Below are 27,213 nucleotides of genomic sequence, written 5' to 3' on the forward strand. Positions count from 1 at the left end.
TGCTGACTCGAACCAAACTGAAACCTGAAATGGCCAGGAAGGGAATGATAGGCCCCACTTGCAACCTGCTTGTTATTCCATAAATATTCAGGCTCATAAACAGTCTTTACCAAAAGTCCATTAGCAGTGATGGTTTCACCTTTCCTTGAATAAGATGAGAACTTCCTTGAGTCTCATAGACATATGAAGAAACAGGGAAGAATTTTGAAGAAATATAGTCATCCATCAAGTGCCATTCCAGTCCCAGAATATGTACATACTTGATGTCAGGAAGAGATATTTCTGACAGTACTTAGCATGGCTGACAATTAACAGCTATCACTATCCCTCCCATAACGGCTGTAATCCAGCTTTCCTAGACTCCTGAAGAGCACAAATGCAGTCATCTGCCCTTTGGGACTTCTGGCACTTTAAACTCGGGAGTCATACTGATGACCAAACTGGTTGCTCCCTATTCCCCAACTGGACATAACTGGGAAAGGGAAGATAGCAGAGAAGGCGTACATATTGGTGTTGCTTTTGCTGTTTACTTACAAGGGATATTCTGCAAGACAAGTAGGTCGGAGGTCAGCATAGAAAACCCAACATCTCATCTGATAAATGTTTACAGTCCTCGGTCGCTTGTCAATCAGCGACAGTCCCTGGGGTTGACTGGTTAATACTGTGAGCGACCGGCTAAGGAATTTGTTATATCAGTCTGTGTACTGTACACATCTCTATCAGGCCTGTAAAATCCGCCGTGTCAGCAGAGTATGACTTCTGCTATTATAAAGACACAGGAGGCTGCAGAGTGAGCGACAGATACAGAACTTATCTGTACTGCACCCTGCCTTATGCAAGAGTCAGGACCGTAAACACTGACCTCAGCGAGAGTGCGGGGAGGCTCGGGCAGGGATACCGATTAGAGCAGCATGCCTTCAGTATTGTATCTAGGGCTAAAGTCATGTAAATCAGGATCAGTACAGGAGAAGTAATGTAATGTATGTACACAGTGACCTCACCAGCAGAACAGTGAGTGCAGCTCTGGAGTATAATACAGGATATAACTCAGGATCAGTACATGATAAGTAATGTAATGTATGTATACAGTGACCCCACCAGCAGAATAGTGAGTACAGCTCTGGAGTATAATACAGGATATAACTCAGGATCAGTACAGGATAAGTAATGTAATGTATGTACACAGTGACCCCACCAGCAGAATAGTGAGTACAGCTCTGGAGTATAATACAGGATATAACTCAGGATCAGTACAGGATATGTAATGTATGTATACAGTGACCCCACCAGCAGAATAGTGAGTACAGCTCTGGAGTATAATACAGGATATAACTCAGGATCAGTACAGGATAAGTAATGTAATGTATGTATACAGTGACCCCACCAGCAGAATAGTGAGTACAGCTCTGGAGTATAATACAGGATATAACTCAGGATCAGTACAGGATAAGTAATGTAATGTATGTATACAGTGACCCCACCAGCAGAATAGTGAGTACAGCTCTGGAGTATAATACAGGATGTAACTCAGGATCAGTACAGGATAAGTAATGTAATGTATGTACACAGTGACCTCACCAGCAGAATAGTGAGTACAGCTCTGGAGTATAATACAGAATATAACTCAGGATCAGTACAGGATAAGTAATGTATGTACACAGTGACCCCACCAGCAGAATAGTGAGTACAGCTCTGGAGTATAATACAGGATATAACTCAGGATCAGTACAGGATAAGTAATGTAATGTATGTATACAGTGACCCCACCAGCAGAATAGTGAGTACAGCTCTGGAGTATAATACAGGATGTAACTCAGGATCAGTACAGGATAAGTAATGTAATGTATGTACACAGTGACCTCACCAGCAGAATAGTGAGTACAGCTCTGGAGTATAATACAGAATATAACTCAGGATCAGTACAGGATAAGTAATGTATGTACACAGTGACCCCACCAGCAGAATAGTGAGTACAGCTCTGGAGTATAATACAGGATATAACTCAGGATCAGTACAGGATAAGTAATGTATGTACATAGTGACCCCACCAGCAGAATAGTGAGTACAGCTCTGGAGTATAATACAGGATATAACTCAGGATCAGTACAGGATAAGTAATGTAATGTATGTACACAGTGACCCCACCAGCAGAATAGTGACTACAGCTCTGGAGTATAATACAGGATATAACTCAGGATCAGTACAGGATAAGTAATGTAATGTATGTATACAGTGACCCCACCAGCAGAATAGTGAGTACAGCTCTGGAGTATAATACAGGATGTAACTCAGGATCAGTACAGGATAAGTAATGTAATGTATGTACACAGTGACCCCACCAGCAGAATAGTGAGTACAGCTCTGGAGTATAATACAGGATATAACTCAGGATCAGTACAGGATAAGTAATGTAATGTATGTATACAGTGACCCCACCAGCAGAATAGTGAGTACAGCTCTGGAGTATAATACAGGATGTAACTCAGGATCAGTACAGGATAAGTAATGTAATGTATGTACACAGTGACCTCACCAGCAGAATAGTGAGTACAGCTCTGGAGTATAATACAGAATATAACTCAGGATCAGTACAGGATAAGTAATGTATGTACACAGTGACCCCACCAGCAGAATAGTGAGTACAGCTCTGGAGTATAATACAGGATATAACTCAGGATCAGTACAGGATAAGTAATGTATGTACATAGTGACCCCACCAGCAGAATAGTGAGTACAGCTCTGGAGTATAATACAGGATATAACTCAGGATCAGTACAGGATAAGTAATGTAATGTATGTACACAGTGACCCCACCAGCAGAATAGTGACTACAGCTCTGGAGTATAATACAGGATATAACTCAGGATCAGTACAGGATAAGTAATGTAATGTATGTACACAGTGACCCCACCAGCAGAATAGTGAGAACAGCTCTGGAGTATAATGCAGAATATAACTCAGGATCAGTACAGGATAAGTAATGTATGTACATAGTGACCTCACCAGCAGAATAGTGAGTACAGCTCTGGAGTATAATACAGGATATAACTCAGGATCAGTACAGGATAAGTAATGTATGTACATAGTGACCCCACCAGCATAATAGTGAATGCAGCTCTGGAATATAAAACAGGATAAGTAATGTAATGTACATACAGTACAGTACACAGTGACTCCACCAGAAGAATAGCGAGTACAGCTCTGGAGTATACTACAGGATGTTAAAAAAAAAAAAAAAATGCAATGCACTTACTACCGATCCGTTTATATTTATACTGGTGCAGGAACTTTAGGTGGTACACCTACAAATTAACTAACAAGTAATTACTGTATTACGCTGTAATATACACATATACTCTATGTACCGGTATATATACTATTTACAGGACAAAAATAAGGACAAACCCCCCTTAACCACCCCCCCCCCCCCCCCCATTTTTTTTTTTTATGGGGGGGTCCTTGTCTTTATGGTGTAAATGGTATAAAGGAATATATAGATAGATAGATAAAATTTATGAATTTACAATTCTAGTGTATTTATTTAGTAGAAAATTTGTAGGTGTATAACAATTGGAATTTTGGTGTTAATTTTATAAATTTTTTTGCTTATCTAATATAATTTACGAATTCACAAATGCCTTCTAGTGTATCTAATAACAATAATTGGAGGTTTTTGCTACCCAAGATTGGAGTGCGGTTCCAGTGTGTAGGTTTGGATTGACTTTAGCTGGTGGGGACATGACACAGGGAACAACGACAACTCGTAGGATACGCCAACGGCTGTGAGGACATGCTGGGAGTTGTAGTTTTGAAGTAGCTACCGCCATATAGCTAGGACACAGATAGGACATTCTTCTATGTCGTTGTTTCTGAACTAGGGTGCCTCCAGCTGTTGCAAAACTACAACTCCCTGCATGCTGGGAGTTGTAGTTTTGCAACAGCTGGAGGCACCCTGGTTGGGAAACGCTCTTCTATGTTGTTTATCTCCTTATTCTGCCACTGACCTTATCCAATAACTTTTTTAGAACTTGAGAAATTGAGCAATATTCCCCAGCGCGCCCTATTGATTCCTTTATTATTATTATTTTTTTTCCTTGACACACTTCAGCAGTGCCAGTCCCTCAAGCTTCCCGGCATGAATAGAAAGCATTCCTGAAGAGGAAAAACAAGTCATTAAAATAGGCAGCGAGAACCCAGGGAGGTGTAAGGGTTAAACCAAGAAGCAGTCCGCGCCCCCCTCCTCCCTAGACCAATATGGGGTCCTTGAAAGCATTATATGTAATCTGATCCCATGGGCCAAGGCGAAGAAGAAATCCCTCCATACGCTCTCCCCTTTTTCATAGAAAAACATTTCTATTAGGTGTTTTTGTTGTTTGTTTTTTTCTCCCCCGGCCCTGGCGTCCACTCCCAGTTTCAGATGAAAAAAAAAGAAAGAAAAAAAGAAAAGAAAAAAAAACACGAAACTGTCTGCAATATGCAAAATCCTTCTCTCGGCAACTGTTCACTTCAACAACAAGATCCTTTTACATAGAATCCAGCTGCCTAAGGCAGAGCGAGGGCCTGACAAACAACTGCTGCTGGCCCCGGGCCAGGGCTCCGCAAGAAAAACATTTTTACCCCCTAACTCTCCTACAAAAGCCAGATAGGAATAGGAAGCTGCGGCCTCTAGGCTACTGTCCGGGGGTCCGCGCAAGGCGTATGAAAAAAGTGAAGATTCTAAGTGGGGCTAGGGCGCTGCTCACATCGGAGTTGGAGGCTCGGCTGCAGATCAGTACAGGATAAGTAATGTAATGTATGTACACAGTGACCCCACCAGCAGAATAGTGAGTACAGCTCTGGAGTATAATACAGGATATAACTCCGGATCAGTACAGGATAAGTAATGTAATGTATGTACATAGTGACCTCACCAGCAGAATAGTGAGTACAGCTCTGGAGTATAATACAGGATATAACTCAGGATCAGTACAGGATAAGTAATGTAATGTATGTACACAGTGACCTCACCAGCAGAATAGCGAGTACAGCTCTGGAGTATAATACAGGATATAACTCAGGATCAATACAGGATAAGTAATGTAATGTATGTACACAGTGACCACAACAGCAGAATAGTGAGTACAGCTCTGGAGTTTAATATAGGATATAACTCAGGATCAGTACAGGATAAGTAATGTATGTACACAGTGACCCCACCAGCAGAATAGTGAGTACAGCTCTGGAGTATAATACAGGATATAACTCGGGATCAGTACAGGATAAGTAATGTAATGTATGTACACAGTGACCTCACCAGCAGAATAGTGACTACAGCTCTGGAGTATAATCTATATATATATAAAACTCAACGTGTGTATGTTCCAGCATCACTTCCAAACAGCTAAAGATATTAACATGAAACTTGGCCACATGTTACTTATAGGTCAACAACAAACATAGGATAGGTGATTTAACCCTTACTCGCCCCCATTTGCCAGGGGCGGGGTTTATGTTTAACCTCTTCAGGACATAGGGCGTATGGATACGCCCTGAATCCCGAGTCCTTAAGGACCGAGGGCGTATCCATACGCCCGTGGGAATTCCGGCCCCCACCGCTAGCCGGTTGGGGACCGGAGCCGGATGCCTGCTGAAATCGTTCAGCAGGCATCCCGGCATATCGCCCAGGGGGGTCATTATGTCCAGCGATCTGCGGCGATTCCGGGTCAATCGGGTCTCCAGTGACCCGATGACCCGGAATTACTGGCTGTTCGGGGCCGTCAGGGGTGAGGTGGCACTGGTGCCACCTCACGATCGCCCTGATTCATCGGCCGGATTACCGGCCGACCAATCAGGGCGCCTGCTGCGGGTGTCACTCCCGCACCCGCTCCGCCCCTCTTCCGGAGGACGTGAGCGGGTGCGGGACGTGCACCCCGGGTGCTGGGGACCCCGATCCCCGGCGTCCCTGTTGGGATCGGGGCCCCAGGACTGACCTGCAGCGTCTGGATCGTTGGAGGTGAGTGACAGCCTCCTGCTGTTGCTTAGCAACAGCTCCCAGCATGCAAAAAGGGCATGCTGGGAGCTGTAGTTATGCAACAGCAGGAGGCAGACCACCACAACTCCCAGCATTCCCTTATGGGCATGCTGGGACTTATGGTTTTGCAACAGCTGGAGGCACATTCTTTCTATGGAAAAGTGTACCTTCAGCTGTTGTCTAACTACAACTCCCAGCTTGCACAAACAGCTAAAGTGCATGCTGGGAGTTGTAGTGGTGCATCTGCTGGTTGCATAACTACAACTCCCAGCATGCCCGTTGGCTGTCGGTGACTGCTGAGAGTTATAGTTTTGCAACAGCTGAAGGCACACTGGTTGTGAAACTCAGAGTTTTTTTTTTACCTAACTCAGTGTTTCACGACCGGTGTGCCTCCAGCTGTTGCAAACTACAACTCTCAGCAGTCACCGTACACCATGCACCGTACATGCTGGGAGTTGTAGTTTTGCAACAGCTGGAGGCACACTGGTTGTGAAACACTGAGTTAGGTCACAAACTCAGTGATACATAACCAGTGTGCCTACAGTTGTTGCAAAACTGCAACTCTCAGCAGTCACCGACAGCCAACGTACATGCTGGGAGTTGTAGTTATGCAACAGCTGGATGTCCCCCCCCCAATGTGAATGTACAGGGTACACTCACATGGGCGGAGGATTACAGTAAGTATCTGGCTGCAAATTTGAGCTGCCGCAAACTTTCTGCTGCAGCTCAAATTGCCAGCGAGAAACTACTGTGAACCCCCGCCCGTGCGACTGTACCCTAAAAACACTACACTACACTACCACAAAAAATAAAATAAAAAGTAAAAAGCACTACATATACACATACCCCTACACAGCCCCCCTCCCCAATAAAAATGAAAAACGTCTGGTACGCCACTGTTTCCAGAACGGAGCCTCCAGCTGTTGCAAAACAACTCCCAGTATTGTCGGACAGCCGTTGACTGTCCAGGCATGCTGGGAGTTTTGCAACAGCTGGAGGCACCCTGTTTGGGAATCACTGGCGTAGAATACCCCTATGTCCACCCCTATGCAATCCCTAATTTAGGCCTCAAATGCGCATGACGCTCTCACTTTGGAGCCCTGTCGTATTTCAAGGCAACAGTTTAGGGTCACATATGGGGTATCGCCGTACTCGGGAGAAATTGTGTTACAAATTTTGGGGGGTATTTTCTGCTTTTACCCTTTTTAAAAATGTAAAATTTTTGGGAAAACAAGCATTTTAGGTAAAAAAAAAATTTTTTTTTTACATATGCAAAAGTCGTGAAACACCTGTGGGGTATAAAGGTTCACTTAACCCCTTGTTACGTTCCCCGAGGGGTCTAGTTTCCAAAATGGTATGCCATGTGGGTTTTTTTTTGCTATCCTGGCACCATAGGGGCTTCCTAAATGCGGCATGCCCCCAGAGAAAAATTTGCGTTCAAAAAGCCAAATGTGACTCCTTCTCTTCCGAGACCTGTAGTGCGCCAGCAGAGCACTTTTCACCCCCATATGGGGTGTTTTCTGAATCGGGAGAAATTGGGCTTCAAATTTTTAGGGGTATTTTCTGCTATTACCCTTTTTAAAAATAAATTTTTTTTTGGAAAACAAGCATTTTAGGTAAAATTTTTTTTTTTTTTTTACATTTGCAAAAGTCGTGAAACACCTGTGGGGTATTAAGGTTCACTTTATCCCATGTTACATTCCCCGAGGGGTCTAGTTTCCAAAATGGTATGCCATGTGGTTTTTTTTTGCTGTTCTGGCACCATAAGGGCTTCCTAAAGGTAACATGCCCCCCAAAAACCATTTCAGAAAAACGTACTCTCCAAAATCCCCTTGTCGCTCCTTCCCTTCTGAGCCCTCTACTGCGCCCGCCGAACACTTTACATAGACATATGAGGTATGTGCTTACTCGAGAGAAATTGGGCTACAAATACAAGTAAAAATTTTGTCCTTTTACCCCTTGTAAAAATTCAAAAATTGGGTCTACAAGAACATGTGAGTGTAAAAAATGAAGATTGTGAATTTTCTCCTTCACTTTGCTGCTATTCGTGTGAAACACCTAAAGGGTTAAAACGCTGACTGAATGTCATTTTGAATACTTTGGGGGGTGCAGTTTTTATAATGGGGTCATTTATGGGGTATTTCTAATATGAAGACCCTTCAAATCCACTTCAAACCTGAACTGGTCCCTGAAAAATACTGAGTTTGAAAATTTTGTGAAAAATCGGAAAATTGCTGCTGAACTTTGAAGCCCTCTGGTGTCTTCCAAAAGTAAAAACACGTCAATTTTATGATGCAAACATAAAGTAGACATATTGTATATGTGAACCAAAAAAAAGGTATTCGTAATATCCATTTTCCTTACAAGCAGAGAGCTTCAAAGTTAGAAAAATGCAAAATGTTCAAATTTTTCAGCAAATTTACGGATTTTTCACCAAGAAAGGATGCAAGTATCGACAAAAATTTACCACTATGTTAAAGTAGAATATGTCACGAAAAAACAATCTCGGAATCAGAATGATAACTAAAAGCATTCCAGAGTTATTAATGTTTAAAGTGACAGTGGTCAGATGTGCAAAAAACGCTCCGGTCCTTAAGGCCAAAATGGGCTCCGTCCTGAAGGGGTTAAAGAACCATACAAGTCTATGGGAAATATAGGTTACTGCATAACTTCCAAACGGCTTGAGATATTTTGATAATACTTGGTCACATGTTACTTATATGTCCACTTAAAATATAAGATAGTTAATTTAACCCTTAACTACCCCCATTTGTGAGGGTCAGGGTTTTTGTTTAAAGTCTCATACAAATCAATGGGAAATGTATGTTCCCACATAACTTCCATACAGCTGGAGATATTTCAATAACTGGTACACATATTACTGGTCGGGATAGGAGGTCGGGATAGGAGGACGGGATAGGAGGTCAGGAAAGGAGAACGCGATAGGAGGACCGGGATAGGAGGACCGGGATAGGAGGTCGGGATAGGAGGAGGGGAAAGGAGGAGGGGAAAGGAGGAGGGGAAAGGAGGAGGGGAAAGGAGGAGGGGAAAGGAGGAGGGGAAAGGAGGAGGGGAAAGGAGGAGGGGAAAGGAGGAGGGGAAAGGAGGTCGAGATAGGAGGACGGGAAAGGCGGATGGCATAGGAGGTCGGGATATGATGACGGGATAGGAGGTCGGGATAGGAGGTCGGGATATGACAACAATATATGAGGACGGGATATGAAGTCAAAAGCTTCCTCCTTTGTTTATTTTCCTCCCCAACAAGGATTAGGAAGGGAAAAACCGGGCAACGCCGGGAACTCAGCTAGTACAGGATATAACTCAGGATCAGTAATGTAATGTAATGTATGTACACAGTGATTCCTCCAGCAGAAAGGTGGGGAGCGCAGCTCTGGAGCATCATGTAGGATCAATACAAAATAAAAAATGTAATGTATTTACATAGATAATTTCTCATAGTAAAGCATTTGCAGACTCAGGGAAGGAGTTGGTGTTAGTTATGTGACGTTACGTTAAACAGATTACTCGACTAGCCCTTAAAGTGCTAAATAAAGCAGATAATCCTTTTTTTTTCCAAAAAGATTATGAAGGACACTGGAATGTGGAGACTATGGGTGAATTAACCTTTTCAAGAACAAGGAGGTCACCACTTGAATTCCTTTTGCAAGGCTGAACCCAGAACAAGTGCTGCACTACATTCTGCCCCCCCCCCCCCCCCCCACCTGTCACTCGCCCCCATGGAAAAGCATCTGATCCGGTGTCAGGACGTGACACAAACATCTGCTCCAGCCCACATCTGTCTTGTTAAAGTGAACCCGTCACCGGGGAAAGAATTAATCTTGTAATAAGGGCAGCCGCAAACTTCATGACCTGGATGCTTGGTGAGGCATCGGCCGGTCCTCGGACCACCTGCGCTCCTATACATGGAGGTGCCCTCTTCTTTATTAAAAGGAAGGATCAGGTTTATTGGCGTCGAACAACCAGGCGGTACATGGTGACACATGAGAAGGCAGAGCTAGGCACCTGGGTTAGTAGTGACTAAGAGGGGGTGCATGGAATTAGAAAAACCTGTCTGCTTTTTACCGAAAACAGTGCCACACCTGTCCATTGGGGTGTATATAGTACTGTATACCATACTGCGGCCCTCCAGGAGCAAAACTACAACTACCAGCATATTTAAAGGGGTACTCTCTATTTTATTTTATTTTTTTAAATCAACTGGTGCCAGAAAGTTAAACAGATTTGTAAATTACTTCAATTTAGAAATCGTAATCCTTCCAGTACTTATTAGCTGCTGAATACTACAGAAAAATTATTTGCTTTTTGGAACACAGAGCTCTCTGCTGTAGGGATGTAAGAAAAAATCGATTCTCGCGATAATCGCGATTTTTCATTTGCCGATACAGAATCGATTCAAAATATTTTTGAATCGATTCTTTTAGGGATGTGGAATTTTTAATAAAACGCACTTTATCTTACCTGCCAACGAGCCCGCGGAGCTCCGGTACAGGTGTTCGGTCCCCGGGCTGTATTCTTCTTACTTCCTGTTAGTCCGGCACGTCACATGGAGCTTCAGCCTATCACTGGCCGCAGCGATGTCCCGCCTCCGCTGGTGATAGGCTGAAGCTCCATGTGACGTGCCGGACTAACAGGAAGTAAGAAGAATACAGCCCGGGGACCGAACACCTGTACCGGACTGTACCGGAGCTCCGCGGGCTCGTTGGCAGGTAAGATAAAGTGCGTTTTATTTTATTTTGCAGCCCGGACGGGATAACATAAAAAAAAGTGTGCACCGGAGTACTAGATCGCCGCTGTCAAAGCTGACAGCGGCGTCTATTGGGATCTATGAATGCTCCCAGGTGGGCGATATATCGCGATGTATCGTCACCTAGACGGTATCGCGATATATCGCGATATATCGAATCGCCACACTGGTATCGCGATTCGAATCGAATCGCCAAATTCTTGGCGATTCACACCCCTACTCTGCTGACATCACGAGCACAGTGCTCTCTGCTGACATCTCTGTCCATTTTAAGAACTGTCCAGAGCAGCATATTTTCTCCGGCTCTGGACAGTTCTTAAAATGGACAGAGATGTCAGCAGAGAGCTCTGTGTTTCAAAGAGAAAATAATTTCCTCTGTAGTATTTGGCAGCTAATAAGTACTGGAAGGATTAAGATTTTTTTTTTATAGAAGTAATTTACAAATTTTTAACTTTTTGGCACCAGTTGATTTAAATAAATAAATAAAGTTTTCCACCGGAGTACCCCTTTTAAGAAATGATTGTCAGGTCGGTAGTGGGGTCTCTCATTTCCCTTCTGGTCACTTCATGTTTTAGCTCGGTTCAGCACAGGTGCTGCAGGCTGATTATTGCTGGGCTTACAAAAAGGTGTAGCTCAGTCTGCTTCAGGCTGTGAGAAAAAAAAAAAAAAACTATCTCTGATGGTAAATGGAATCCTGAATTTGCTGTATCTAAGGCAGTTTGCTGTATCCACAGCGCCTCCAGCTGTTGCAAAACTACAACTCCCAGCCACAGGGGTGGTGCAGTTTTGAAAAGAAAGCAGCAGTGTTTTCAAATTTTAGGCAATGTCATCAGAAAGTGGCTTATAATTTATATCACAATTAGAGATGAGCGAATTTACAGTAAATTCGATTCGTCACGAACTTCTCGGCTCGTCAGTTGATGACTTTTCCTGCATAACTTAGTTCAGCTTTCAGGTGCTCCGGTGGGCTGGAAAAGGTGGATACAGTCCTAGGAAAGAGTCTCCTAGGACTGTATCCACCTTTTCCAGCCCACCGGAGCACCTGAAAGCTGAACTCATTTATGCAGGAAAAGACAACTGTCGAGCAGAGAAGTTCGTGATGAATCGAATTTACTGTAAATTCGCTCATCTCTAAATCACAATGTACAATTTTTGAAAACATTTTTCGGCATTATACACTTGAAAACATTACCCTTATAGGGGGAGATTTATGAAAACCTGTGCAAAGGAAAAAGTTGTCCAGTTGCCCATAGCAACCAATCAGATCGCTTCTTTCAGTTTTAACAAGGCCTCTGCAAAATGAAAGCAGCGATCTGATTGGTTGCTATGGGCAACTCAGCAACTTTTCCTCTGGACGGGTTTTGATAAATCTCCCCCCCCCATACTGTCCACCAGATGTCAGTACAACGCACGATGGTGCCATAAAGCATCTCGCTTTACAGCCTGCAGCCTTTTTTCTGTAAATTCCAGCGGGGGTATATATGTGGGCGACTGATCACTGTATATAGCTATGAAGGGTGCCACAAACGTGGTGTCAAAGGAGCCGAAGGATTAGGATTAGACCTCAGAGCTTAAAAGGGGTACTCTGCTGGAAAATATTTATTTATTTTAAATCAACTCATGACAGAAAGTTAAACAGATTTGTAAATTACTTCTATCAAAAAAATCTTAATCCTTCCAGCACTTATCAGCTGCTGTTTGCTCCACAGGAAGTTCTTTTCTTTTTGAATTTCCTTTCTGTCTGACCACAGTGCTCTGTCCGTGTCAGGAACTGTCCAGAGCAGGAGAGGTTTGCTATGGGGATTTGCTCCTACTCTGGACAGTTCCAAAAATAGACAGAGGTGTCAGCAGAGAGCACTGTGGTCAGACAGAAAGTACATTCAAAAAGAAAAAAAAAAAAAAACTTACTGTGGAGTAAACAGCAGCTGTTAAAGGAGTATTCCAGGAAAAAATTTTTTTTATATCAACTGGCTACAGAAAGTTAAACAGATTTGTAAATTACTTCTATTAAAAAATCTTAATCCTTTCAGTACTTATGAGCTTCTGAAGTTGAGTTGTTCTTTTCTAAGTGCTCTCTGATGACACGTGTCTTGGGAACTGCCCAGTTTAGAAGAGGTTTGCTATGGGGAATTGCTTCTAAACTGGGTGGTTCCCGAGACAGGTGTCATCAGAGAGCACTTAGACAGAAAAGAACAACTCAACTTCAAAAGCTCATAAGTACTGAAAGGATTAAGATTTTTTAATAGAAGTAATTTACATATCTGTTTAATTTTCTGGAGCCAGTTGATATTTAAAAAAAAGTTTTTTTCCTGGATAACCCTTTTAAGTACTGGAAGGATTTACAAATCTGTTGAACTTTCTGGCACCTGTTGATTTAAAAAAAAAAAAAAAAAAAAAACATTTTCTAGTGGAGTACCCCTTTAATACACAACTTTTCAGAGGAGTTTAGATTCAGACAGAATTTATTCAGTCTGAATTCAATCCAACAACCGATCGACTGAATCGAACCCAAAAAATTTTTTTTTATTTTATTTTATTTTTTACTGTCATTTTTATTTAAGAATTTTCCATATACCGTACATATCCAAGTAAAAACAACAACAAAAACATGCATACAATACAAACTTCTTAAAAATGTGCTCATCTCTACTGGTGACTATTCCCAGCCTGGTACTAAAAGATCTAAAGGAGCTCCCTAACCAAGAAAGCAAGACTCTCTCATACCTGACCCGATAGGTCTATAAAAGTATCATTCTCTGTATACAAAACAAAGTAAAGAGTTCTTGATGCTATCTACTCTCTGGTTCTGCTTTGCTCATGGGCAGAGCACAGTAACTATACTGGTAACTCACCAGTATAAACAGCACGAAGGTGCGAAATGTTAGTCGACAATGATGTGCCAGTGGACGACCACAAAAATCTCCACCAGAAAAGCGGCACACCACAATGAGCATTGCGCAACCGAACCTGCGTCCAACATTCTCCATGTGGGGCTCGTCCTCCCGGCAGCGCTCGCGGGTCTGGACTTTGAGATACTAAATGTTTAACACAAAGCAGTAAATATTTCTGCACGGCTGCCCTTGAAAGGGGAAATGGAAAAAAAAAAAACTCGCCACAAAATAAGAGTTCACCCTCACCGAGAGTGGTGTCTAAAGTCTTGGTCAGAGAGGGATTCCTACCAAAAACCCACCAGCATTATGTTTCCATAATGATCCATTGGGAGATCCAATATTTTATGTTGGTGCGGTATCGGTGGCAGGCAGCAGTACTGGAGTTTGCCGTGCAAGAAGGTCCTCACATCATGTTTAAAGGAGTACCCCGCCCCTAGACATCTTATCCCCTATCCAAAGGATAGGGGATAAGATGTCTGATCACAGGGGTCCTACCGCTGGGACCCCCGAGATCTCTGAGCAGCCCCTGGCAACGTCACGGACATGTCCCTCAATGCAAGTCTATGGGAGGGAGCGTGGCGGCCGCCACAAGGGGCATGGCCATGATGTCCCTAACCCCTCCACCCGCTTCAAGTGTTCGGAGCAAAATGTTCCAAACGCTGGAGCAGCGGAGTACCCCTTTAAGCTGTATACCCGCCGGTATACATAGAGATCTGTCAAAACGTTATTTCAATGTATACCCCAATATGCCAATTGGGGGTCAATAGACCAAATGTGTTCCACTTGAGATTAGTCTATTTTAAAAGGAAAAACATATATACTATCCCAACAAGGGGGGAGATTTATCAAAACCTGTGCAGAGGAAGAGTGGTGCAGTTGCCCATAGCAACCAATCAGATCGCTTCTTTCATTTTCCACAGGCCTCTTTAGAGGCCTGTGGAAAATGAAAGAAGCGATCTGATTGGTTGCTATGGGCAACTGCACCACTCTTCCTCTGCACAGGTTTTGATAAATCTCCCCCAAGGTGCTTTAAAACATAACTTTTACTATTATTAATGGTAAAAACCACCCTCACTCAAAACGTGGATACCAAACAAAAGAAAAAAGGAGAAAAGATTATAACTCAGCATAAAATATATTTTCCCAGTCCACCTGGGACTAATAGTTCCACTGACCCAGCCCCAGTCCCGACGCGTTTCTGCAGGTGCCTGCTATCTCATGTATACCCGGCACCTGCTTCCTCAGGGGAATTAAAGGGAGCTACAAATAGCGCATATTACTCCTATTGGAGTTTCTACACATCTACATACAAATGCCTTATAGAAATACAGTGATCCCTCAACTTACAATGGCCTCAACATACAATAGTTTCAACATACAATGGTCTTTTCTGGACCATTGTAACTTGAAACCAGACTCAACATACAATGCTACAGACAGTCCAGATCTGTGCAACATGTCACAACCGGAGGAACTGACCAATCAGAATGGGCATTTTACTGGTAAATTACCTGTATTATTGAAGTGCATGCACTGACTGGTGTCTGGTAGCGCCCCCCCCCCCCCCCCCCCCCCCCCCCCCCCCACAGTACAAGTTCTGTACTACTCCTTACCTGTGCCAGGGTTAGCTGCTCTTTTGGACACCAAGTAAGGGCGGCTCCATTTGAGACACTGTGTGTACTGTATAGGACCCTGAAGAAGCTCCTGTCCTCTATATAAACCATTGTTTCCCAACCAGGGTGCCTCCAGCTGTTGCAAAACTACAACTCCCAGCATGCCCGGACAGCCAACGGCTGTCCGGGCATGCCGGGAGTTGTAGTTTTGCAACAGCTGGAGGCACCCTGGTTGGGAAACACTGACATAGACAGTGATTACAGCTCCCAGCAGATCTTTATTACTTTTATATGTATGATCTTGCTTTATCTCTATTTGTTATCTCTACTTGTTTTTCTTTAATCCTCACTTTTTCCTATTTTCGGATGACATTTTGGTGGCTTCAGAACCAATTACCAGGTTTCCATAGAGTTATGGTCTCAACATACAATGGTCTCAACATACAATGGTCGTCCTGGAACCAATTAATATTGTAACTTGAGGGACCACTGTATAGATATTATTATTTATAGGTCAGTGGACCCCAAATTATTATAAAATCATTAAAGGTCAGTGGACCCCAAAATATTATAAAATCATTAAAGGTCAGTGGACCCCGTTATCCAACACATAGGCGTCACAGTATCCTTCCCAGCAGGTCAGTACTAATCCCATTTAGTGTTTCTCAGTCAAGGAACATAACCGCCGGGGTATCAGAGCGCAGACGCTACGGTTAGAGGTCTGTTACAACACCCCGCTGTGGCAGCGCTCCCCGTCATGATGCCGGAGCTCTATTTTAAAGGAGTAGTCCAGCCATTGCTCTGCGTTGGTAGCAGTTTTATTTGTGAGACACAAATGTCTAGTATACCGCACTTTTGTGTTCTGCTAATAAAACGCATAAGGGTGTTTAAAGGAGTAGTCCAGTCCTGAAAAACATATCCCCTGAGGATAGGGGATGAGTTTCAGATCGTGGTGGGGTCTGACCGCTGGCCCCCCCCCCCCCCCCCCCCGCGATCTCCTGTACGGGGCCCTGGCTCGCTGGCCAGAGAGCGCACGATGATCACGGCATGGAGCGGCAGCTGACACGCCCCCTCAATACAAATCTATAGCAGAGCCGGAGCGCTGCCTTCGTACAGGAGATCGCAGGGGGGCCCCAGCGGTCGGACCCCTCCACGATCTGACACTTATCCCCTATGCTCAGAATAGGGGATACGTTTTTTTTAGGACTGGACTACTCCTTTAAACACCCTTATACGTTTTATTAGCAGAACACAAAAGTGCGGTATACTACACATCTGTGTCCCACAAATAAAACTGCTCCAACACAGACCAATGTAGTCGCAAGAAGACTATGTCTGGTCTACTGATGTCTGTTCACACATTGCAGTGTACCTTCTTTATACCCGTGACGCACGGCCCTTTAGATGTTCAGATCCAAACTCCGGTCTATACTTCATAGTAATAATAAGGCTTGAATGGGCCTAAAAATTCACATAGGGGCCATAAATGTACTTGATAGTCGTCACATCCCTTCCCACCGCAATTATTGGCAACTTACCCCAAAATTATATTGCACAGGGGGCGACGCACAGGAAAAAGCTCAATCTAGCATTAAAGGGGTACTCCGCTGCTCAGCATTTGGAACAAACTGTTCCAAACGCTGGAGCCCGGGAGCTTGTGACGCTCCCATAGACTTGCATTGAGGGGGCAGGGTGTGACATCATTAGGGGGCGGGGCTATGACGGCCCGAGCTCCCGGCACAGGCTCCAGCGTTCAGAACAGTTTGTCCCAATCGCTGAGCAGCGGAGTACCCCCCATTAAAGGGGTACTCCCATGTTAAACTTTTTTTTTTTTTTTTTAAATCAACTGGTGTCAGACAGTTAAATAGATTTGTAAATCACTTCAATTAAAAAAATCTTAATCCTTCCAGTACTTTTTAGGGGCTCTATACTAAAGAGAAAAAAAAAATGCATTTCCTCTGATGTCATGACCACAGTGCTCTCTGCTGACCTCTGCTGTCCATTTTAGGAACTGTCCAGAGCAGCATATGTTTGCTATGGGGATTTTCTCCTGCTCTGGACAGTTCCTAAAATAGACAGCAGAGAGCACTGTGGTCATGACATCAGAGGTAATGCATTTCATTTTTGGATTTCTCTTTAGTATACAGCCCCTAAAAAGTACTGGAAGGATTAAGATTTTTTAATAGAAGTGATTTACAAATCTGTTTAACTTTCTGACACCAGTTGATTGAAAAAAAAAAAAATAAGTTTTTCATGGGAGTACCCCTTTAAGAGAGTACAAAATCTGGACTCAGTTCCGTTGTAAGCGCTGCGGAATCTGTAGGCGGTATATAAATAAATAAAATATAAATAAAATATATAAGGCATTATGGGAGCATCATCCTGAATGGAAATAAACCTATTAAGTTTTAATCACATATCTGGTCTATTAATAGGAGACGTTGGACCAATAATGAAATAAATGGTAACGTGTATTTATTTTTTGGGGTCATGACCATAGTTGGGTACATTCAGAATCACTCATGATATAGGATTATAAAGTCATTTTCCCGGGGTGTGATGTGATCTACTACTCTGTCACCCATCATCTGCTTCAGATAAGTGCCGACATCTGCCGGGCGAAGGGGTAGAAGAACGTCTTAGTATGGACCTGTCTGTGGTAAACAATGAGCACATTATCAGTAACCCTATTGACCTCAATGGCTGAAGTCAAGGGTCTGGCTTGTATCTCAGACATGCTATGACCTTCTCGGACTATCGTGACCTCCCACTAAATTCCACGAAAATGTAATAGAAGTGGTTTCCATTTTTATCCATACAAAGTACTCCTGGGTCGCTGAGGTTTACAAAAGAACATAAAAGGGTTGTCCAGGATTAGAAACAGCACCACTCTTGTCCTATGGAGGAGCCTGGTATTGCAGGTCACTTCAATAAGGAAAAGCGGCAACATCAGATAAAACCAATAAGCAAAAGTAGTGTTACTTCTAAACAAAGCACAAGTCCATTTTTCCACTTCCAGGCCACCTCTTCTATTTAGGATTGTCCTCCTCACTGAAAGACCAACATGGTCGCCTCAAATATTACAGAAGTGCTGGTAGAGTGTATTTTCGTAGTCCCGCTAGCACTTTTACCACCATAATTATGTTCAGATAAACAGAAACTACAACTTAGATGTGAACAGACTTGGGCCAGCCCCATGTGACATGTCTGTGCTACAATGGGGGGGGGGGGGGGACCAATGGTCCCTTCTGAATCCAACCAGGACTAGATCTCAGTAAATTTAGAATATACTACCCATAGTTCTGTGGGTTTCCTCTGTGTGGACTGGTTTTCTTTTACCCCTCAAAAGATACATTTAGGGTGCGTTCCCACAGGGCGTATACGCAGCGTATTTGACGCTGCGCAAAATTTACGGCAGCAGTGGGAAATGCGCTGCGTATTCCTTGCTCACTATACACACAGGGCTTTCCGGCGGCAGCCATATGTGTGCAGTGAGTTTTAGAGGCGGGGCTGTATGCCAGCGTGACTGTGACGCGCTGCTCCACCTCCAAAACTCACTGCACACATACGACTGCCACCGGAAAGCCCTGTGTGTATAGTGAGCAAGGAATACGCAGCGTATTTCCTGCTGCTGCCGTAAATTTTGCGCAGCGTCAAATACGCTGCGTGTACGCCCTGTGGGAACGCACCTTTAAAGGAAAACTTTAGAGGTATAGAACTTATCCCCAGGAAGGGAGCACTCCGTCTCCGCATGAGGCGGTGGCGGCTGACACGCCCCCTCCATGTATCTGAGATATATGGGGGGGCTGACACGCCCCCTTCCTGCGCGCTGCCTGGGCCCCATACAGGAAATCGCAGGGGTCCCAGCGGTCGGACCCCCAAAATCTATCTAGGGGTTAAGTTATTACCACTACAGTTTTCCTTTCAAAGGAGTTATCCCAAGATGAAAAAGTTATCCTCTATCCACAAAATGAGGATAAGTAGACGATAGGTGGGTGTCCAACCTCTGGGACCTCCACCAATCACAAGAACGGATGTCAAATCTCCGCCGATCCCAAGACTGGAGGTCAAATCTCCGCCGATCCCAAGACTGGAGGTCAAATCTCCGCCGATCCCAAGACTGGAGGTCAAATCTCCGCCGATCCCAAGACTGGAGGTCAAATCTCCGCCGATCCCAAGACTGGAGGTCAAATCTCCGCCGATCCCAAGACTGGAGGTCAAATCTCCGACGATCCCAAGACTGGAGGTCAAATCTCTGCCGATCCCAAGACTGGAGGTCAAATCTCTGCCGATCCCAAGACTGGAGGTCAAATCTCTGCCAATCCCAAGACTGGAGGTCAAATCTCTGCCAATCCCAAGACTGGAGGTCAAATCTCTGCCAATCCCAAGACTGGAGGTCAAATCTCTGCCAATCCCAAGACTGGAGGTCAAATCTCTGCCAATCCCAAGACTGGAGGTCAAATCTCCACAGATACCAAGATTGAAGGTCAAATCTCCACAGATACCAAGATTGAAGGTCAAATCTCCACAGATACCAAGATTGAAGGTCAAATCTCCACAGATACCAAGATTGAAGGTCAAATCTCCACAGAACGTAAAATTGAAGGTCAAATCTCAGCCGATCCAAAGACTGGAGGTCAAATCTCTGCAGACCCCAAGATTGAAGGACAAATCTCTGCCGATCCCAAGACTGGAGGTCAAATCTCTGCCGATCCTAAAACTGGAGGTCAAATCACCACCGATCCCAAGACCTAGGTTTCCAACTTCTGGACCTCCAGCTGTTGCAAAACTACAACTCCCAGCATGCTCAGACAGCCAACGGCTGTCTGAGCATGCTGGGAGTTGTAATTTTGCAACAGCTGGATGTCCACAGTTTGGAGACCACTGCCGTTGGAATATGTAGGCTGGAGACAACTCACTGACACCTATCGGAGAATGTTGTGGGCATGCTCTGTAACCTGTGCACAGATAGAGGAGGAGAGCTGTGACCATGACCTATTGTAAATGGTGGATCCTGTATTATCTATAGTCACTGTAATCCTGTCAGTGATGATTCGATACGGAGATGACTGCTGACCACTGAACAAGAAGTGTAAGCCTATTAAGAGGCTCAGAGTCAAAAGTGCACAAATTTCAGTAGTTTTTATTTCGATTTAACAAAAGAATAAATAAAAATTTAAATGTATATTTTTATTCCTACAAACGCTATATGACATCTGTCAATATCCAGAAGGGTGACGGATGGGGCTAAGACGTGTGAAATAAACAATGTCTGTATCTCCATGGCGACTAATGAGAAAAATACAGCAATTAATGGACATAATTAGGATGTGTCTGAACAAGTCCCATAGATGTAAACAGGAGCCGACTACTGTGCCGCGGGTGGAGGAATGTACAGCAGCGGAGGAGGCACGAGGCTCCCGGTCCCTCAAAGGACTGATAAGGTTATAGGGGTACTCCGGTGAAAACCTTTTTTCTTTTAAATCAACTGGTGGCAGAAAGTTAAACATATTTGTAAATTACTTCTATTAAAAAATCTTAATCCTTCCAGTACTTATTAGCTGCTGAATACTACAGAGGTAATTCTTTTATATTTGGAATGCTCTCTGATGACATCACGAGCACAGTTCTCTCTGCTGACATCATTATAATAATAATAACGCTTTATTTATTGTTGTCCTTAGGGGGATTTGAACCCAAGTCCCCAGCACTGCAGGGCAGCAGTGCTAACCACTGAGCCACCATGCTGCCCTTAGCATACATCTGCTATGCATGGTTGCTAAAATGGACAGAGAGGTCAGCAGAGAGCACTGTGATCCAAAAATAAAGGAATTTCCTTTGTAGCATTCAGCAGCTAATAAGTACTGGAAGGATTAAGATTTTTCAATAGAAGTGATTTACAAATATGTTTAACTTTCTGCCACCAGTTGATTTAAAAGAAAAAAGGTTTTCACCGGAGTACCCCTTTAATTCACGATGAACTACAAGGTGCAGCAAAGACTTCTGCAGAATAGAACACTTTACAACTAAAACAAACAGCGGAAGATCGTCTAATACCAAGAAATCCAACATTTTTAAGATCTCCGCTAGCTGTCAATGGGAGATTTTTTGTTTACTCCAGAGGCTGAAAAACCAAAACTGATCTTATACGTCTCACAGCTGAGGATTTGCTACAGTGACAGGTCAAAACAGCCCTAATACTTCTTACAGCTGACAATTTGGTACAGTGTACGAGTAAGGTCACATCTGAACATACAGGACAATTCTAGCTGTCAGTTCGGAGGCCATAAAAACACCGGTGTGTGAGGCTGGGTTCACCCTATTGTAGGTTCTGTCCAAAGTACCGGACAAAATACCACAGCATGCTTTGCCATCTTGCCAGACGCAGTGCCGGAAGTCAATGGAGCCTTTTTGAGCGCCATTAGGCCCTGTTCACACTAAGGGCACATTTACATGGCAGGAATTTCTCCAGACAGATATTCCGTGTGCAGCAGGTGGCGACTAAATCAGTCGGCACTAGGACCGCTCTGACACCAGACGTCTCCATAGACAGCCATGGTAATCCGTAGGGAATGTTGACTGTTTTGGCGGAGTTCGTCATCCGAATTTCCGAGGCGAAATTTTCCCTCAAGGAAATACAGCCATGTTAAAAACAATGGGAGGCTGCTGCACTGGAATTTAAAAGGGTACTCCCCCCCCCCCCCCCCCCTTAGACATCATGGGGGAGATTTATCAAAACCTTTCCAAAAGGAAAAGTTGACCAGTTGCCCTTAGCAACCAATCAGATCCCTTCTTTCATTTTTAACAAGGCCTCTGCAAAATGAAAGAAGCGATCTGATTGGTTGCTATGGGCAACCCAGCAACTTTTCCTCTGCCCCATAACCCCTATACACAGTTTTCCACCAGAGTACCCCTTTAAGTATATAAAGGGGAATTCTAGCTCTAAGGTTACGCCTGCATAAAAAACACATTCTTTCAAAGCACAAACAGGTATAGCTAATGGAAAAACTGGGTGACAACCCCCACAGCAGTGTTTCCCAACCAGGGTGACTCCAGCTGTTGCAAAACTACAGTACACACTGTATGCGTGCCACCCAGCTTTCTTACTCTGATGAAGAGCTCCAATATTGCTGAATCACCAGTTAACCAATCCAAAAGCCAAGCAGAACAGCAGTAGTGTGAACCCAGCCTTCGCTCAGTTAACTAGATATTCTCTTCAGGAGACTGGGAAAGCTGGAGGAAGTACTGTGTGCCCTGCACTGTTTACTGTCTGCCACCTAGCTTTCCCAGTCTTCTGAAGAGCTCCAGTATGGCTGCTTTACCAGACAGATATTCTCTTCAGGAGACTGGGGTACATACTGTGATCCCTGCACTGTGTTTTAGCTGTCACCCAGCTTTCCGTGTCTCGTAAACAGCTCCAATACGGGTGCTTTACCAGACAAATATTCTCTTCTGCAGACAGGGAAAGCTGGGTGGTAGGCAGTACACAGTGCAGGGCTTACTCACAGTACTCGTCCAGCTCTCCCAGTCTCCTGTAGAGATTATCTGTGTTGGTGAAGCAGATGAGATCATTACATTAGGCTGGGTTCACAATGGGGTTTTTGAAAGTCCGGGCATGCTGGGAGTTGTCGTTTTGCAACAGCTGGAGGCACCCTGATTGAAAAAAAAAAACTGCCATTCATTACTACAGCGCTTTCTTCTAAATAGAGGACGACCCAAGGGCTTTTTTTTTTTTATTTTATTTTTTTTTATTATTTTTTTTTTTTTTTTTTTTTTTACACTTTACCGGTAAATTTCCAAAAGGTAATCAAAGTATACAAGGAGCAGCGACAGGATTACATATACATGGCGGTATAATCCTGTTAGGTGCGAACAATGACGACGCAAACCGCAAGTGACGAGAACGAGTCCGGACACTTAGCAGGAGACCTGACAGCCGCAGGATCCAGGTAAAAGACCCTACGCCAGTGCTTCCCAAGCAGGGTGCCTCCAGCTGTTGCAAAACTACAACTCCCAGCATGCCCGGACAGCCTTCGGCTGTCCGGGCATGCTGGGAGTTATAGTTTTGCAACAGCTGGAGGCACCCTGCTTGGGAAGCACTGCCCTACGCAATGTGGGCCCCTGCCAGACACCTAAGAGAACAACAAGGACTTCATCACAGAAAGCACAGCTGCAATCTCTGCGCCGAGATAAACGGCTAACCACAACAGATGTAGCAGAGCCGGGAGAGTTTAGACGACGCAGCACGAAAAGTAGCAAACAACTAACTCACCTCTGCTACATCGGGGGCAAATAAAAAAAACAATCAGCGCTGCATAAACCGTCACAGCTTCGATACCTGCAAGAATTCCTATGGTTGGATCACACCAAAATTAGATTGCAAGCCCCAGGGCATCACAGAGTCACCCAAGTAGGTGAACGATTCAAGAGATTTAAAGGGTCAAAGCCTTCATAAAAATAAAAAAAAAAAAAAAAATTAAAAATAAAAAAAAAAAAAAAAAAAAAGAAGAAAAAAAAAAAAAAAAAAAAAAGGTCATAAATAAATACACAGATAAAAATAATAAATAAATAAAAAACACAACATACTACCCTCTGTCCAAAAACCCATTCCTCTCCATTGGTTTTTATGTTGGAAAATTGAAAGACAAATAAACACTCAAATAGAATGTGTATATATATATATATATATATATATATATATATATTTTATTTATAGATATATAAATAGACAAAATATAGATAGACACATATATATATTAACACAAAATTAACCCCTTCTTTCCGGTCTGTATAAACTAGGGGCAAAAAAAATAAAAATAAATAATCAGTTCATTGCCCAACAAGGTGCCAATTGGGCAACAACAACCTCAATACGGATGATTTATTGGCAGAGAATGGGGGGGGGGGGGGGGGGTAGTTTGGAAGAGGGAAGATGTTTTCCGACATAGCAACAGGACGTACAATCTACTGCAGGTATGCAGCCGGCCATAGACTGATGGAGTTTATAGATTCGTAGCGCTCGCCGCGGTATCTACGATCGTCGCTTTCCATTTTTTTTTTTTAATTGTTAACCAATTTTTAATCGCTCGACGCCATAGTCCTGCATTGTAGAGTTAAAGAACTTCCCATACGGTCGCCATCATGGATTTATCAGAATAAATATGTGAGGGGAGGGGGGGGGGGGGGGAAATTACGCATTTATCTCACATTTCCGTTTTTTCTTCTTCATATATATATATATATTTATTTATATAAAGTAAATCCATGGGAAACAGATTCTGCTTCTGTTACAATCCGTTTTGTTTCGCCGTATGCAAAAAACATAGTCAACAACGCTATTGGGTATGTGATAAAGATGTTGCGCCAAAATTTAAAAAAATAAATAAAAAAATTAAAAAAAAACATGCGTTACAGTCAGTTTTTTTTTTTGTTATAATGCAAGTAAATGGGAAACGGATTCTGCTTGGGTTATAGTCCATTTTATTGCGCCCGTATGCAAAAAACGTAGTCGACAACAGAATTGGGTATGTAAAAGAAAAAAAGCTATTGCGCCAAAGAAAATGTACAATCGTGTAAGTAATGTAAGTCAATGGGAAACAGATTTTTTTTTTTTTACTGTATGCAAAAACGTAGTCGACTATTGTGTACGCCAATGTTTTCCATTAAGTGTGTCCCCAGCTGTTGCCAAACTACAACTCCCAGCATGCCCGGACAGCCAACGGCTGTCCGGGCATGCTGGGAGTTGTAGTTTGGCCATAGAAACTAAAAAAATAAAATTAAAATTAAACACGTTACAGCGCGTTTAATTTTGCTGTTTGCAAAAAACGCTATTGCGTACACAAAAAAAAAATCTACATTTTATACACATTATACATACACTATATATATATATATATATATATATATATATATATATAGTCAATTGGAAACGGATTCTGTTGCATACGTTTTTTTTTTTTTGTTTTTTTTTGTTTTTTTAGTAGCGAATAAAACGTAGACGTTAAACGGCGAAAAATAAAACGTAAATGATCTTCGCATTACCATGGTGGCGAATATCATCGCACCCGACCGTAGATCTGTCAGATTCGTCGCCCCCGGAAAGAAAGAAAAAAAAAAAGCCAACCGTTGCCTTCGCCGGTGCTATTGTCGGTTTATAACCGGCTGTAGGACTACAAGAACCAGCAAGTCCTTGCAGGGACGTGCCAGGACTTGCAGGCAGAAGTTGTTGGGGGCAGTTACAAGGGGGTTCAGACGCTTTTGCAGTAGTTTTGGGGGGTGTTGGGCTCTCACCTTCCTCAGCACTTTGTGGCAGTTGCTGCAGATGACATAGTCGCTGTTCTCGGTGCTGTTCATGGTGTCAGCCTTCTCCCCCCGCCTGGTGCTCCGGCCGTGACTCGGGGAGAAAGAGAGCGGCACCGGCGAGCTGGGCACTGCGGGCCGACCCGAGAGCACAGACCGGGCACAGGAGGAGGAGGCGGAGGGATACCCTGAGTGACAGCCACCGGGGGACGGACCTAAATGCTTAGCCGCGCCCACTGAACCCCAGCTAATATAACCTCGCTTAAGACCACGCCTCTTTTGGGGGGCATAACCGCGCCCACTAACCAGATTCCTTTATAACCTCACGCGTAGCCACGCCCTCTTCATCCCGACAAACACGCCCACGTACATGCTCAAGCTCAGGTTCTGTCATTCTGACAGTGTCCCGCCCTCTCGTTCCGCCAGGCCAATGGGAAGCGAGCCGCTATTTGCGTCAAGCCCCCTGGTAACTGCTCGAAGCGGCCAATCAGAGGACGGGAAAAGAGAATGGCGCCTGGGCCAATAGGAAAAGCTCGAAAACAGGCTTGGCCACACCCACTGGAGCTTTTAAGCTTTTTAGTTGCAGGACAAAGAGAACAGTGATTAGAAGAAGGGGCGCAGCGCCGGAGAGGAGGAGGGGAGCGGGCGCTGGGGGGCGTCAGGGACAAGGCGGATGAAGTTTTTGGTAAACAAGGACGAATTGGAAGTAATGACAGCTGAAGAAAAATAATAAATACAGAAATGTGCAAAACTTGTATTCTATGTAAGAGCCGGGGATATGGCCGCCATTACTGTCCTGAGTGATGAACGTCAGCGAAAGGGCGAAGCCGATGACTATTGGGATTCAGGTGTAAATGTAAAAACGAAAAGAAAAAAACCTAAATATGAACGTGATCCGATCCGCTGCGTTTCCTTATCAGTTGTTCCCTATTGCACCGAGGGGCTTTGTTCTCAAGTTATTAGGAAGTTATACAGGAACAAACATACATACAGTCGATGTAGTCTTCATATGTATGGATGGATGGATTACTTGTATGTATGGATTACTTGTATGTATGTATGGATGGATTACTTGTATGGATGGATTACTTACTTGTATGGATGGATTACTTACTTGTATGTATGGATGGATTACTTGTATGTATGGATGGATTACTTGTATGTATGGATGGATTACTTGTATGTATGGATTACTTGTATGTATGGATGGCTTACTTGTATGTATGGATGGATTACTTGTATGTATGGATGGATTACTTGTATGTATGGATGGATTACTTGTATGTATGGATGGATTACTTGTATGGATGGATTACTTGTATGTATGGATGGATTACTTGTATGGATGGATTACTTGTATGTATGGATGGATTACTTGTATGTATGGATGGATTACTTGTATGGATGGATTACTTGTATGTATGGATGGATTACTTGTATGTATGGATGGATTACTTGTATGTATGGATGGATTACTTGTATGGATGGATTACTTGTATGGATGGATTACTTGTATGGATGAATGGATTACTTGTATGGATGTATTACTTGTGTTGTTATCAACATCTGGTGAAAATGTGTCAATAACATCATGGGAAATATATTCAGTGAGAAAAATGGTGGCATGTCACCAGC

At 43.5% G+C, this 27,213-nt stretch overlaps 1 protein-coding gene across 4 annotated transcripts in view; it reads right to left on the minus strand.

The window, feature by feature from the left end:
• Positions 1-26,315, minus strand: part of SESN3 (sestrin 3) — a 116,349-nt gene extending 90,034 nt beyond the window's left edge. For 2 of the 4 annotated variants that reach the window (XM_056561511.1, XM_056561510.1), the window contains exon 1: positions 25,570-25,876. In XM_056561511.1, coding sequence (XP_056417486.1) covers positions 25,570-25,632 — 63 coding nt within the window. In that variant the 5' untranslated portion in view covers positions 25,633-25,876. The other 2 variants (XM_056561513.1, XM_056561512.1) reach the window with 2 other exon arrangements.
• Positions 26,316-27,213: the final 898 nt, after the last annotated feature.

This window comes from Hyla sarda, chromosome 2, assembly GCF_029499605.1.
Source record: "Hyla sarda isolate aHylSar1 chromosome 2, aHylSar1.hap1, whole genome shotgun sequence".
Lineage (NCBI taxonomy): Eukaryota > Metazoa > Chordata > Amphibia > Anura > Hylidae > Hyla > Hyla sarda.